This window comes from Xenopus laevis, chromosome 5L (genome assembly GCF_017654675.1).
Source record: "Xenopus laevis strain J_2021 chromosome 5L, Xenopus_laevis_v10.1, whole genome shotgun sequence".
Classification (NCBI taxonomy): Eukaryota; Metazoa; Chordata; class Amphibia; order Anura; family Pipidae; genus Xenopus; species Xenopus laevis.
Genome location: NC_054379.1, coordinates 44828028 through 44844881, shown reverse-complemented (window position 1 = coordinate 44844881; position 16854 = coordinate 44828028). Strand labels below are relative to the sequence as shown.

General features: G+C 39.9%; 1 protein-coding gene across 1 annotated transcript; it reads right to left on the bottom strand.

Annotated features, from left to right (window-relative positions):
• Positions 1-351: 351 nt before the first annotated feature.
• desi2.L (desumoylating isopeptidase 2 L homeolog) lies at positions 352-15694 on the bottom strand. The gene is given in 5 exon segments (NM_001095287.1): positions 352-748; positions 7312-7453; positions 9918-10011; positions 11643-11715; positions 15493-15694. Coding segments are annotated over 5 exon segments (579 nt in total). The 5' UTR covers positions 15532-15694; the 3' UTR covers positions 352-517.
• Positions 15695-16854: the final 1160 nt, after the last annotated feature.

The following is a 16854-nucleotide window of genomic DNA, read 5'->3' as shown; positions in this document are numbered from 1 at the left end:
TATGCCAGAAACACAAGCTTCTCCTCAGCTGAGGAAGCGATGCCTCTGGCAAATGCCTTGTACAGAGTAAAAGCCCCTTCAGCCTTTGTAAGAAACCTGCTCAGACATCTGTAAGCAGCTGTGTTGCTGCATTACAGCGATAGTATCTGTAAATATGAGGTAAAAGACCATAAAGCCATATGTATCTCCCTTTCTTTGATAGCAGTAAGATGCAATGAGACTTGTAAACAGCAAAAATCCAGAATACTAAAAAAAAAAAAAATCCATAACACAATTACTAAAACAAAGGCAGGACATGTATGATATGCTATAGGAGCAACAACAAATGGACGGACAACAAAACGACTTGCACGTGTTTCATCACATGTATTTTGCCGAATACAAATAGGATCCTGAGCTGAGAAGGGAAAAGTTGTGTTCTCACATCCCAATTGTTGGATGGAATATCAGTTGCTGGAGATCGCTCTTAACAATGCAAATTCATTCCTCTCCTTACAGGTCCCCCAAAGGTATGCTCCTATAGTTTTGTGTGGCGCCCAGGTCTGGGCATTGCAGTTGTAGAGGTGGAGGCTGATGCAGCGGCATCTTCAGCTTCCTCCAGTTCGTCTTGGAGTTCCTGGCTTATGCTAGACTGCAAAGCAGCCGGTGTCAGCCATTCCTTGGGTAGGCAGCTTTGCAAAAACGGTACACAGGTACTGAAGTAGGCTAGTCGGTTAACCCAACGAGGAATCTCTTTCCCGCACAGGATCTAAGCAAAAGAGACAAAAGGATCAACAAGGGGTGGCCATTTTTTCCCATGTAATACTAATTTTGATTATACCTGAACTAATGCTCACACATACGCTTCCATTTACAAAATATTTGTCTTGAAGAAACTTAAAGAGGAACTATTGTGAAAATGAAAAATTAATATCAGCTTCATCATACTGAAATAGGAAACTTTGTAAATACAATCAATTCAATATTCTGCATCGTTTCTGAAATATTCAAGTTTATGTTCACTATCCCTCTCTCTGCATCCTCTCTTCATGCAGGAGTTGGGTGTCAGATAATCATTGACAGTTAAATCCAGTATATCATATAGGGGGGGGGGGGGCTTCCTTTCCTAGCAGATGTATTAGAGCTCACTCAAATAACAGATTCCAGTACAAACAAAATACAATAACTGCCTTTTGCACAAAACCTGCATGTAGAGAGACAGGATTTCTGGTGATTTCAATAGCGTGAGCGTAATACATCTTCTGGGTAAAAGGAGCCCCCCTATAAGATATATTGGATCGAACTGTCTGACACCCAACTCCTGCATGAAGACAGAATGAAGAGAAACAGATGCTGAGAGAGGAATAGTGAAGATGAACTTGATTATTTAAGAAACAGTACAGAATTTTTAATTATATTTAGACAACTTCTTATTTCAGTATGCTGAAGCTTATATTAAATGTTCATTTTCGCTATAGTTCCCCTTAAAAGGTTCCCATACATAGGCGGAGGGTGATTTTCTTGTTTGGGGAGGCTAAAGGTAGTCATACAGAGCTCAGTAGCATAACTACAGTCTGAGGCCCCCCAGCAACAAAAAGTGCCTTTTGCACGCTCACTCTGTGGGAGACCCAGCAACAGTTAGTGGTGCTGTACAGCAGAAACTGCAACAGGTCTGGGCCCCCTTTGTCCCCAGGCCCCCCTGTAGACACAAGGTGTGCTGTTAGGTAGTTACACCACCACATGGGCTACATTACTGCATGATTTGCCATTTACATCTATGAATAAAGTCCAGTGCATTAAAAATGTGCTTGCAAATCTTATGCTCTATAACAGTGCTGTCCAATTTCTGTGGTACAGAGAGTCAGAATTTTTCTGGACTAAATGGTGGAGGGCCGATAATGGAAACCAGTGTTGACCACTCCCTTTTTTTTAAACCACCCCCACATTACCACAAGACCATGTCCACATTAATGGTGGTAGCACACCAAAAAACCAAATGGTTGGTGCTCAATGCAGGTATACCACTCATCACTAATATGTGAAAAAAAGTTGTCATATTAAGACATACCCTTAAATCCATATGCCTCATCCTCCCCTGTGGATAACACAGCACCCTCAACACATGATTAAACACATCAGGGGCCCCTAACAATAATTTTCAAATGCTAAAAAATTCCCAGAACAAATACCAGGCTTATGTTCCACAGAGTATGAAACACACAGGAAGCATAGGGAAGGCAGAGTATGGCACACCCAAGGAGAATAGGACGGACAGAGTATGAAACACACAGGAAGCATAGGTCAGGCAGATTATGGCACATATAGGGAGCATAGGGCCGACAGAGAATGGCACACACAGGGAGCATAGGGAAGGCAGACCAGAGCAGGAGACAGGGAAAGATATAATTCTAATACAGTATGTACTACATACAGTGACACAGTGCTGGTGCCTCATTAGCATTTTGTTTAAAGTGTGAACAGGAGAACAATGTGGCAGTTTCAGTCTGGGTCTCAGGTGTGAACAGTACAGGACTTTAGGATATAAACAATAGAGGTGTCACAAGTGTGAACAATACAGGGGATAGCAGTCTAAAATTGAGGTTTAAACAATGCAGGGGCCAGTTAATCTTTGTAGTGATACCTATAAAATACACATGCTAAGCAGTCACAGCAGGCAGACTTTAATGTAGTATCAACACAAGGGGGTTGCCAGTTGGACAGCCCTGCTCTATATCAACAGCAGAGTATCATACATAACAGTATTCAATGGTGCAGACTTTCTCAATCCCCTGAAATTCTACATGCATGATAGATACTTTATTATCCTGTTGACATTTTAACTATTTTTTCCAATTATATATATTCCTAATTGAATTTTTAGTATTAAATTAGTTCTTCTAATGTGGATCCAATCCTTGTTGTGCTGCGACTGCTGTGCATGGTGATTTGCAATCACTTACACCTGTTTACCTCTTTCTAAATTTTGCATTAATAACATTTAACTTTGGAACAAATAAATATTTACATTTTATACTGCCCCCTGTCCTGAGTGAACATTATTATAGTGGAATCTCACATAACTCAAAATGTTTGAGTCTCAAAACTCAGACTAGGCCATGTCCCCTTACATCAAAAATGTTTGTGTTAAGCCCCGCCCCCTTTTAGGTCCAAAATTCGTGTCCATTGGAAGGTATGTGAACCTCTGCTGGATGCCTTCATTTATGCCACTATTAATATTCCGATAAACATACCCATCAGCCCACTGCCCAGCCAAATTCGGGAACCAGAAAATTGCACTGCCTGCATCAAACTTAGGTTGTGATGTCCCAGCAGCAACCAATCAGCTGCCGTGAAAAGTTTGCTGTCATAGCTGCTTCCTACTAAGGGGCAGGTCGAAGTGAGCTGTATCTACATGAACATGCACACTGGAAAGAGGGCGCTAGTCAGTGAGAGTCTTTATATTTTCTCTTTTTTTTTTTTAAAAGTGTTGCAGGCAGGTTTGGGAAGGCTTAGCCTCCCCAAGCCTTATGGAAAATCCGCCTATGTTCCCATATATCCACTGCACAATTCCCTTTCAAGCGTCACTTTTGTAGCAGCAAGGACCAGCCTACTTGCCACTAGGAGAGAAAGCTAACTATTCCAACATACATTAGAATCGGTTACTTGCAAATCAGATTCAACTATGCACACAGATATACATTTTTGTAAGCTTTTGTGCTACAGCCCAATCTGGGTTAAATGGATCACTCTCATAAGATTAAGACATATGTTTGGTTTTTGTTGTTTAAACAGAGCAACGTATGAAATTGTAAAATGACATTCAGTCCCCGAGAAGCCTCTATATAAACAAACCGTCCCTTCACCCCAGGTACAGCCTGTAAGGACAACAAAACACCAAACAATTCTCTTCCATTGTGGTACATTGAGTGTGTTAGTAAAAGAGAGTAATCATGTTTTTGCCGCTATATCCAGTGAGATTTCAAAGCATCTCAGGTGTCATTGCCTGTAGGCTTTCAGTTTATTATACAGAGGGCTTGTTAGCAGATTGCGGATTATTTTTGCTCATACAAACAGGAAGTGTAATGTGACACTAGGAGAAAAAAAAGCAGTTTTCTTTATTAAAACAATAGGCAAAAAGTATGCAGATATTGTATTGTATTCAGCAGAAGTCTTGTTTAGTCCATCCTATTTACTGAATCACCGGTAGGCAATCACAGAATAACCCATGGCCATGACAGTGACAGTAAGTAGATATTTTTTTCATCCAGCACCCACAGCTAAATGAATCCTTGGCAACAAATATCTTTTTTATATGAGAAGGTTTTTCGCCAAATACTAACCAATTTATTGCACATAGTTTTACTCTTGACTGCTATGTACTACAGGGGGCTCTAAAGCCTTCATTTAACTTGAAAGGAAGCCATTGGGGTATATTTATCATTTATTATTAAGAGTGAAGTTGGAGATCACCACAGTCCTCTAGAGTGAAATTCCACCTCTCTCCATTGATAAACACTCTTAAAAATCCCATAGGAATGGAGAGTGGCGGAATTTCACTCTAGAGGACTGTGGCGATCTCTTACTTCACTCTTTGATAAATATGCCCCATTGTGTTTACGCAGCAGCATATCATATATATCTATTTATGATATACTCTGCACTAGTACAAACCGTGTGCTTACAGGGGGATTATCCCCATTAATTGAAGAACATGTGCTGTATATATTTGTATCCTGGCTGGGCCCTGATTGCCTGTCTCCTAGAAAGGCGAATCAGAGCGTGTGGAGCAAGGTATTCTTAGTATGGATTGGTTTACTTACCAGGCCAGATGCACCTACAGGTTACACTCATGTGGGATGCAGAAACGCATTACTAATCAACCATGTAGCATGCAATAAACCCCTCTTAGGGTTGTGCTTGTGCATGAAGTTATGACACCGCCCCACACAGAAAACATAGGAAAATGTAATTCTCCACTTACTCGGACTTCTGTACACATTTTTTTTTTATGTGCATGCAAAAAGATGATTTCTGGGCACACAGCTTGTAGAGAAAACATTCCTAAAACCAAAAACCTAAATTGCCATACTGCAGCGATGATAAATAGGTTTATATGTGCATTGCTTGTGTTCAAAGATAGCAACTGCTGTGTACATGGAAGAGAGTTAATAATTAGCTCTGCAGGATGCACATTCTACTGCTTCTGCACAAATGAGCTGCAGAAAGAAACTGGCTATCCTGATTAGTGATGGATCAAAACGGACCATTTATTTAAAGTGAAAAAGATCATTTTGACCTAAACTTATTTACTTGTTAGTTCGACGTTCTCTCTCCGTTAGATCTGCAATTGACCTTGACAGGTTTTAGATTTTTGGATTCAAGCTATTTCCAGGGTCAGGTTATAATAAATCTGGGAAAAAAAGGTTTTTTTTTAACCTGAAAAACTGATTTTTGACCACAAAAAAAACCTCAAAAACTAGAATTTTCGTGGAAAACACAACTTAAACTTTAATAAATCGGCCTTGTGCTTACATTTTACTACTCTTCAAGTTATAAGCACTAGATTGAGAAGGTTCCTTATACTGTATTTTACAGTACTTATAAGGGCTGATTCTTTTACTCATTACTACTTAAAAACAACATGAATCCCTGAAAAAATTCAAGTTTCACTTCTGAGTTCTCGTTTTACATGGAATACCCCAAAGGGTGACATGTACCCCACAGGTACATGTCAGGTACCCTATAACAGTATCAATTTAACAAGCTTAGTTTTGTTACAATTTAGTAAATATTCAAAAACCATTCCCTCAGGGACAGAAATAGCTGCTTCGTATAGTGCACAGCACCTGATCTGTGGGGATCACAGCTCTGGTTCAATTTCATCAACTTTTTTTTGTTCTTTATTAAAGGGATTCTGTCATGATTTTTATGAAGTCATTTTTATCTCTAAAATACACTGTTTATACTGCAAATAATTCCCACTACAATATAAAATTTCATTCCTGAACCAGCAAGTGTATTTTTTTTTTTAGTTGTAATATTGGTGTGTAGGCGCCATCTCAGGTCATTTTGCCTGGTCATGTGCTTTCAGAAAGAGTCAGCACTTTAGGCTGCACCTGCTTTCCGTTGTTTCTCCTACTCAATGTAACTGAATGTGTTGCAGTGGGACCTGGATTTTACTTTTGAGTGTTGTTCTTATATCTACCAGGCAGCTGTTATCTTGTGTGAGCTGCTATTTAGTTACCTTCCCATTGTTCTGTTGTTAGGCTCTGGGGGGGGGGGGGGGTTGATATCACTCCAACTTGCAGTACAGCAGTAAAAAGTAACTGAGGTTTATCAGAGCAGAAGTCACATGACTGGGGGTAGAGCTGGGAAACTGACAATATGTCTGAACCCTTGTCAAATTTTGAAATTAAATATTAAAAAATCTGTTTGACCTTTTGAGAAACGGATTTCAGTGCAGAATTCTTCTGGAGCAGCACTATTAAGTGATGCATTTTGGAAAAAAACATTTGTTCCCATGACAGTATCCCTTTGAGTTGCAGCACAAAAGAGGAATTCAGCAGCTCGCCAACCAGGACAGCCATGTGTGCCAGTTGTTCAGATGTGAGTTTTATTTAAAAACACAAATGCAATATGCAAGAACACAAAAACAGATGCAAATAACCATGATTTTTTTTTCACCCACAATTCACACAATTTACACCCCTATTTCAGCATAACTCTGGAGGCCCTCTAATTAGGGTCAGCGCAAGCTGTGTTTGTGCTTTGCCAACACTCATTGTAGGTGCAAATTGTTTTAGATTGTAAGCTTTATGAAGCAGCACCCTCTTTACCTCTTGTATAGGTTATCAGATATGTTGTTGTATATAATCTATATGTTCAGTTCGGTTACATAGCACTACAGCATGTTAATGCCTCACAAACGTGTTAATATAATTGCATCTGTTCTTGTAAATGGCATGCAATGCATTAAGTGCAGGTCAAATACCTATGTAGGCACAGTTTAGTGTACCTTTGTAAATTTGCATGAAATTTTTCACTTTGTACTTGATTTAATTTGTGAATTATCTAACTGGACAATATTTAGCTACAAGTCATAATCTAGCCTAAAGTAAGGTTATCATATATTAAAAAAAAATCATTATCAGGGGCACATCTAGAAAATTCAGCTAGAAGGGCTGCACTTATTGAATTTAATTACAATACAAACAGCTTGGCTATGTATCCGAGTCTCTTGCATTTATAAAGGCCCTTGATTTTGCACATGACCTGTAAATCTTACCCAAAAGGGTTAATACGTTTCAGTTTATAATAGAGAAGCCTTCTTACCTCCGATAAAGCTGAGGAGAAGTGGTTGCAGTTTTTGTGCATCAGATGATATGCGTTTCCTTTGTATTCTTTTCCTAGTTCCTCGATTATTTTTTCGATATCATTTTCTGTGAAATCTGTGCTCCCCAGGGCTATCGCTTCTCTAAGAAATAATGAACAGGAAGATTGATGGAACAGGTAGAATTTTTTTTTTAGATGCTAAAAAGAGGCTATGCCAGAAAGAAGTCTAAATGAATTTAATAGATTTAAGTCTATGCATCACATTGTCCTTATATAATGACTATTCTAATCTATTATTATCATTTTGCCTGTTCTGTAGCTGTAGAAATAGAAGAAACCTTTCTATGAATAAAAAGAAAAAAGAATTAAGACATGAGTCATTTGGGAGACTTTTGCACAGCAAGCAATGAAAAATTCTCCAAAAATCATTGGACAATTCAGTCAAGTATGTGTCCACTAGGTGATGCTAGCCATATAAATAATGATATGCCATGGCAAATATTTGCAGACTCAGGTTGTGGGCCACCACATTAATGACCTGTCCAGAGCTGTGTGGACAGTCAACCAACAGAATTTTTGTAACTCGTCTGATGCGAAAATGTCATTTTGGTGGGTGCTTATGGACATGGGTCAATAAGTTGCCAAGCTGGAAGGAAATAATGACTTATTGCTGCAAGGCATAGCTTCCAGGGACACCTGATTATCAGCTGGGGGGGATATCTCTGAAAATGGTTTGGACTAAGCAATAAACTGCCTTTCTTTCATCAGTCTACGCTGAGCTATACCATTCCCTTGATCACCTGAGGCTATTGGCCAGACCTACCAGCAGCTGCTGTAGCCTGTGTTACATTATTATTGAGGTGTGCAGTGCAGTTCCTCCTACATGTACGCCATTACATTTTTTTTATGGCGTTTATATTTAGCTGAACAAGCAGGATAATAATGGGTCTTGCAACTCCTTATCATATAGTGAACGCATAATTAATCACAGTCACAGCTTGTAACAAAAAAGTACTTTAGTGCCACCCACTCACTGCAGCAGTTCCTAAGGCCAATGTAATTATACTGTAGGCAAAATTCTATGGGTGCTAATGCAGATTACACAATATTGAAAAGTATATAAAGAGAGATTTGCCCTATAAGTGCAGGGAAGTTTGGTGTTCTAGAGGCTGCTTTGGCCAGATTAACTATATTTATACATGCGTATAATAATATAATCTTAATAATAATAATAATAATAATGTTCCTCAATTTACACAAAACCACTTATAGCCCTTCCATCTCTCTAGTATCTGTTTAGTTACACTTTAATGCTTTCCTCTGCATTACTTTAAAGGGATTCTGTCATGATTTTTTTGGTGTAGTTTTAATTTCTAAATTACACAGTTTACAGTGCAAACAATTCACTCTACAATATAAAATATAATTCCTTAACCAGCAAGTGTATTTTTTAGTTGTAATATTGGTGTGTAGGCAGCCATCTCAGGTCATTTAGCCTGGTCATGTGCTTTCAGAAAGAGCCAGCACTTTAGGATGGAACTGCTTTCTGGCAGGCTGTTGTTTCTCCTACTCAATGTAATAATGTCACAGTGGGACCTGGATTTTACTATTGAGTGCTGTCTTATATCTACCAGACAGCTGTTATCTTGTGTTAAGGTAGCCATACACAGGAAGATCTGCTTGTTTGCCGATGTCACCAAACGAGCGGATAATACCCGATATGCCTACAGTGAGGTGGGCGATATCAGGCTGACCCGATCGTGGGCCCTAAGGCCCAACGATTGGATCAGAATGGAGGCCATACGGGAGGTTGGTTAGCGGGACCGCATCAACGAACAAATGCCGGCAGCTTTTATCGGCCTGTGTATGGAGACCTTTAGGGAGCTGTTATCACTCCAACTTGCAGTACAGCAGTAAAGAGTGACTGGGAAACTAACAATATGTCTAGTCCCATGTCAGATTTCAAAATTAAATATAAAATAAACAGTTTGCTCTTTTGGGAAACGGATTTCAGTGCAGAATTCTGATGGAGCAGCACGATTATCTGATGCGTTTTGAAAAATACATGTTTTCCCATGACAATATCCCTTTAATCTGTTAGAGTTAGTCCTCATTTTTTACTTTGGCCTGTTTCATTACTATCTACACATCAGTGTTTGAGTTGTAGGAGCAACACAGTGCAGCAAGATACAAAGAAGCAACTCACACCTACTAGGGAGTGGGGTAGGGAGTGTCAGGAGCTCCCGGCTTCAGTTAATTAAGATTTTGCCAGCATCGGGTGCTTCACTTATACATTCATTATATTAGCAAAAAAAAAAAAAACCCTGCAAAATTGCCCTCTAAGCAATTATACATTACATTATATATATATGGTATATCTAGCCTATAAAGGTGACTGGAGGATGGTGGAAAACATAAATGGAGGACAGGACAAAAAAAAGGGAAGAACAGACAGGGAGAGATCACAGGAGAGTTAAACATATTAATCTTGGAAAGAAGGAGAAAAACAGGGTGGAATAAGATAAGAAAACACTTCAGAAATGCAGATATTTAACAGTTGGGGAACAAAGTTTCATCCTCAGAGCAAAATATATTGAAATACTTACTTAAATTTAAAAGTGTCTCCCAGTTCGGTGGAATCTCCAGGAGAGATTTCAAACACACCAGAGAATGGATAGGGGTGACCTCCATAAGCAAACTCTTTAAAGAAACACGGATACACAAATGTCAGCTGCAGAACACAATATATTAATACTACACATTTGCAACTACTCTGATAGCCTTCTTTTCATCAGGCATACCTTAAAGGAGAAGGTAAGCCACTGAAGCAGTTTATTGCCAATAGATTAGCCATAATAGTGCAAGTTATAACACTATATTTATTCAACAGAATGCTTTACCATACCTGAGTAAACAGCTCTAGAAGCTCTCTGTTTGTTTAGGATAGCAGCTGCTATATTAGCTTGGTATGACATCACTTCCTGCCTAAGTCTCATCCTGCTCAATCATAGCTCTGGGCTCACATTACAGGAGGGAGGGGGAGAGAGGTGCAAGCTGTGCATGCTCAAGCCCTAGCGGTTTATGTTGAAAACAGGAAGTCTGCTACAGAAGCCCATGTGTACACAATAGAAGGAAAGAAATGCAGAGTTTCTTTTGACAGAGGACTCAGAGCAGCATTACTTTGAGGGTTTACTGGTGTATTTATATAGACCTTTCTGATAAAGGTGAAGGAAAAGCTAAAACTAAGTAAGCTTTAAGTGGAGGGATGCACTAGGAGACTTGATAGGGTGATCAATAAGAAAAAGCAAGATGCAACTTTTACTAAATTCTAATATCCTCCTATGACAGACTTATTCAATAGAAACTCTTATATAAAGCATACTTCACTCCACTGAAACTACACAAGAGAGTCAAAAGAAGATACCATCTCTCTTCAGTCTTGTCTACAATAAGTGGAGAGAGAATTCTTTTCTATCTCACCTCTTTCTCCTTCCTTTCTCTCCTTATCCAAAATAGATAAAATTACATATTTCATTGCACATTTAAATAAGGGATGCAGTGAATCCAGGATTCGGTTCGGGATTCTGCCTTTTTTCGTCAGGATTCGGACGAATCCTTCTACCCGCCCGAACTGAATCCTAATTTGCATATGTAAATTAGGGGCGGGGAGGGAAATACATGACTTTTTGTCACAAAACAATTTTTTGTCTAATTTAAATTACTGCTTTCTAACCCTCATAACATTGTATGTTTCCTTAATGCTTTCACAACCATGTCATGAAGGCGTTAGGCAGGCTCCTCAGGTTTCAGCCTTTAAAATGTATTATTGCATTACACATAAAGCAAATACGGGCACCAGGTTTACAAGCCATGAGCATCAACACCAGGGGCAGAAAAGCCCCCTAAAAGCAGGAACTTTGCTGGTACTAGCAGAAAGTGAATAATAAAATGTACGTACTAAATTTATTGGAAAAAAAGTTGTTAATTATGGAAAGCATTTCCTGCCCTAGAAACAGGCTCAGGTTACACATTTTAAACTGCATTCATAATGTTCAGCACTTTTCTACTGTAGGGGCAAAAAACATTTGATCAGAACCTTTTGGAGGACACGATGAAGCGCCTAAATTCTGACAACTGTATAAATTGTCTGGGGGAAGTTTGCCCAAAAAAAAGTGTATTATTGCAGAGCGTGACTAATGTAATTATTTTTTTCCAGTAATTTTACTCCATTGTTGCTGCGTGGTTTATGTCCATAAAGTGTTCATTGCACAGTGAGTTTGCATTTTGGCAGTTTGGAGTACTGCTGTATTTATTCAGTAAAATGTACATACCTCTTCCATATACCTGAATTCCAGAGTGGAAAACTCCTATTCCAAGGGATGATGTATATTCATTAATCCAGTACTGCAAGAAGAAAAAAAAAAAACATTGATATATATTTTATAAACCTTTATTTATTTAGAACCAACACACTGCATGATGCTTTGCAAGATTTAAAGGGGTGGTTCACTTTAAATTAATTTTTAGCACGTTATAGAATGGCCAATACTAAGCAACTGTTCAATTGGTCTTTATTATTAGGGATGGGCGAATTTTTTCGCCTCGTTTTGCCAAAGAAATTACGCTCATAGAAAACAATTTTGCAGCGCGCCAAAATTTTTTTGACGCCCATAGACTTTAATGCGACATTTTGCTGGCGGCGAATTTTTAACGAAACGGGTGAAAATCGCCCTTCCCTATTTATTATTTATAGTTTTTTAATTTTTTAATTACTTGCCTTCAAATGGGGGTCACTGATCCCATCTAAAAAACAAATGCTCTGTAAGGCTACAAATGTATAGTTATTGCTATTTTTTATTACTCATCTTTCTATTCAGGCCCTATCCTATTCATATTCCAGTCTTTTGTTCAAATTAATACATGGCTGTTAGGGAGCCAAGCAACTGAAATTGGAAAGCTGTTGAATAAAAAGTTAAATAACTTAAAAGCTACAAATAAAAAATGAAAACCAACAAATTGTCTCAGAATATCACTCTCTACAACATACTAAAAGTTTAACTCAAAGGTGAACGAATAACCTAAAATTGCAAAGAATTTCGCGATTGTGCCATTTACAGTACATAATACCATCAAAAGAAAATCTAGAGAAATCTGCAATTTTGTGAATTTATTCGCCGGTGGGAAATGCGGAAATTTGTCACAAATTTGCACCTTCTGAATAAATTCGCCCATCGCTTCTGAACAATATATACAGGAGCAATATATATGCTGCCATACAGATAATGTTTTTCATGTACATACAGATATGGGAACGGTTATCCAGAATGCTCGGGACCTGGTGTTTTCTGCATAATGGGTCTTTCCATAATTTGGATCTTCATACCTTCAGTCTACTAGGAAATCAATTAATGAATGAGGAGAGCACTTCTCAATAGCAAAAAACGCTGGTTGTGTTTATTTAGGGCTACTACACGACATGTTTCGGCTCATTACATATCCTTTCTCAAGTTAGCTGGAGTATTCGGATTTGGATTTTTCTCAAAAATCTCCAGTTTTATTTTTCTCTAAAAATTCGAGTTTTCCCCCTTAAAAAAAACCGGACCAGAAAAAAATTGAGAGAGAAAAGAGACCGTGGGAGATCAACTTACAACTGCAAGTTTGAAAGATAAGGGAATCACAAGGCTAATTGCCACTTTCCCCCCTATTGTTACCCAACAGATGTAGGGTGGTTGAAACAGATGGGGATATAGATATATATATATATATATATACTATGTTTCCACATTCATAGTGACTTTCGGATATCAACAGTCTGTCTCATGGCATTAATGTTACTAGTGATTTGCATTATTGATAATAGGGATTTATATGGGGGGTGGGGCTAGTGGGAAAGATACGGTCATAAAGACTCCATATCACTGCACATCACAGGAAGACAAAGGCTAGCATGCTAGAGAAAAACTCGACCTGCAGCCGACCCGGATACGCCCACACCCTGCTTCCCCCTCCATTTATAGACTCTTCTAGCCCCGCCCCACTGATAACATTACAAAAGGGATGGGCACGAGCTTATAAAACAGGAAGCAAGGCGGAAGTCTAAGGTCGCAGGTGGGGAGAGCAGTTGGTGACTCGCAAGAGGAGCAGCGAGGTTGGCCCGAACCTATCCGGCCTGCCAGGTATACCCGCGGGTCCCGGGCCGGCCCACACATCACAAGAGCATACACCTACTTTCCTCCAGCTATGTTGAACAACTTCCAATTCTTTACAAATTTCCAATACACTAGAAACTTAAAGGAGACATATAGGATAAAAAAAATAATGTATTCTATATGGTGCTGGTTTTACTTTTGGCTGTAAATTAATATTATCTTCACAATTAGCCTCTTTATTTGAGCTCCCCATAAATGTTCTCTGGTCCCTGTTTTAAATGAGGGGTGGTGTGTCTTAAAGGTCTCTGCCAGAAGCACAGCCCTGCAGTCACACAAGCAAAGGCAGACTTCAGTTCCCCATCAGGTCCTGATAGCTGCTGATTGGTTCCTGTCCTACAGTGCAGTGTGGTCAGTGCCGCTGGCTCCCCTGCACAGCCTGGGAAAGGAGGCAGCAGGAAGTGGAACAGATGGGCGGGACTAGAAGGGTTTTTGCGGACATTTTAAAATAAATCAGCCCAAAACACAACTTTTTAAAGAACATTCCTTCTGTATCTAAAAGAGTTTAATGCACTAGTATAGTTGTTTTTTTTACATAATATGTCTCCTTTAAAGGTGCTAACTTACATGTGTTTGGAATAAGCACTAGCACATGTAATTACTGCTCAACTAAAATGTTTGTGATATGCTAAATATTTATCGTAAAATAATTTAATTGTATTTACTCATTGCTTTTCTAAATATGCCTGTGTCTGTATAGTTTTTACCCATTGTTTATATAGTGCTGACATATTCCACAGAACTTTAAATTATACATCAGTCCCTGCCCCAATGGAACTAACAATCCAAGGTCCCTATCACAATTAACCTGCCTGTAGGGTTTTGGAATGTGGGAGGAAACTGGAGTACCCAGAAAGTAGACAGCAAAAGGAATATGGTGCATCTAACCTATGTGAACGCTACTAGAGTCAATACAATTTCAAAAATAAAATATGAGTTAGCAGGACATACTCACAGTTCACCCCAGTCCAAGGGTGCATATACATAGAACCAATATCAAGAATGTGAGTTCCTCCAAATAATTTTTTGGGCAACAAGCAAAAAATAACAAAAAATTATTGAAACTTATTAGGACATGGCCTGACACGTTTCGTGCCTGTTGCGGCACTTACTCATAGGCAAGAAACGCATCAGGCCATGTCCTAATATGTTTCAATACATTTTTGTATTTTTTTACTTGCTGCCCAAACACTTTTTTGGAGGAACTCACATTCTTGGTATTGGTACCCAGAAAGCAGCTAGGGTTGCCACCTGGCCGGTAAAAATGATGGTTGATCCCAGTGTTATTAATACGGAAAAAAGATAAATAAATATGAAGGCCGGTATTTTTTTCCAGAAAAGGTGGCAACCCTAAAAGTAGCCCATATATGACAGAGACCCCCATACAAATTCCTGGGATGGAACCTAGCACTCCATTGGTGGAAGGCAGCAATGCTAGCCACAATGTGCTTTGTTTAAAAGTTATTGCGATAGAACTAAATACAGTTATGGGATCTCCTATCCAGAAAGATCTGAATTACAGCGTGTATTTGTACAGCTCAAATCCCACAGCAGCACAATAATGAACTTTCAAAGCACTACAGCAGAAATCAATTAAAACCCTGAATACTTCTTGATAATTCCATTTTGCGGTATTTACATTTTTTATAGTTAATTTTAGGCCTGGAACCAAAATGGTGTCTCTATAACCCCCAGGTGCTAAGCAATCCAGATCACAGATACTGTAGATACTGTTGCTATGGATACAGTGCAGGATGAAGCAGTATGACAGCTCCTACCTGTGAGTAAGTAGCAACTTAACAATTGTGTTGGGCTTTCGTTGCTGTCATGAGCTATATATTAAGAGGCACAGAAAACAGCACTGGCAAAAACAAATCCTTGTTAATGATGTGAGCTAAAGAAGAGGATAGTAAGGAGGGATAGGCGAGAGGTCAGTTAGGAGCCACAGGCCGCCACTAACGCCCCATTCACTCACCATATCATACACATTGAGGATGATGGGCTGGTTGGCCATTCTCCTCCTCCTCCTGAGAATATCCAGGGCAGCCACAAAGAGGGAATCCCTCGCCCTGTAACGTGGGGGATACACAAAGCTGAGCTCCTTCCGGTCCGGTGGATACTAATTTGGTGATGTCAGCAGAGGGGTTAGAAAGCCGCTCGGGTTACAGGTCATGGCCGGACAAGAATGCCCAAGGGGCTTATGGGTATCAGCAGGAATCTGGGATCTCCCGGCTTCCAGTCCTGGAGGGATTGTTGTCGCAGAAAAGCGGAGAGCAGAATTCATGGGCTACAAAGCGCAGCATCCTCTCTCTGTCCCGCACGCCCGCTCTTTTACAGCATAGCGGAAACAGCTCTATAGAAAATCCGGTCTTTCCCCGGCAGCATCCCAACTAGCACCTCCCGCGAAGCGGAGACCAAACCCTAATGCCAGATGCTATAGCTGTACGGCGGCCGCCAAGGCACAAACACGTTCAATGTGCGAAGCGGAACATTGAACTGCTTTGTTTGGGGGGCTACTGAAATATTTCTGCATAACTGTGCGCCCATTTTTTTTATCACGAACAGGGAATGATGATACTTGCAGTTGGCTTTACAACTTAATCTTCTAAATATGTATAAGGGCCAACGTGAAGCTTCTTAAAGGGGTGGTTCACCTTTAAGGGGAACTCCACGAAAACATAACTTAAGCTTTTTGAAAAGTAAACATCATTTCAAGCAACTTTGCAATATACATCAATTAAAAAATATGCAGACTTTTCATGATTTTTAATGGTTTCTGACAGTTCCCTGAGCCTAGCCCTCTGCTCTTCTGCTGATCTGTCTGACTACTTTGCTGAGCTGCCTGACTACTGTTACTTTGTATCAACAGCAATCTGTCCTTAGCCTGCACCCTCCAAACCCCATAATTCCCTGCACACGTGTACGGAATGCAGTTTAGGACATCCTCTGGCGAAATACCTGTCCTCCATGCGATGTCCTACAGCTTAGGAATGCCGCATCGGCTGCTTTTACCGTCACTCATCCTCCAAATCTGCAGTCATACATCCGTCCTCTACCCTCCCTTCTCAGCCGTCAGCCATACGAACTCCGCCCTCAGTCCTCCGCCTTCCGCCCTCAGTCCTCCGCCTTCCGCCCTCTTCCCTCCCTGCTAAGCCCTCTACCCTCAGCACTCAGCCTTCCGCTTTACCTCTTCATCCCTCCACACTTCGCTAGTATTATTATAGAGATGTTTTAAACACATTTCCGCTTTCTCGGACTGAAAATGCTCGCTCACCACTTTAGGAGCTTAGAGAGAAGACTGAAGGATGAGTTCTGAGGGGGGAGAGCGGAGGGCGAA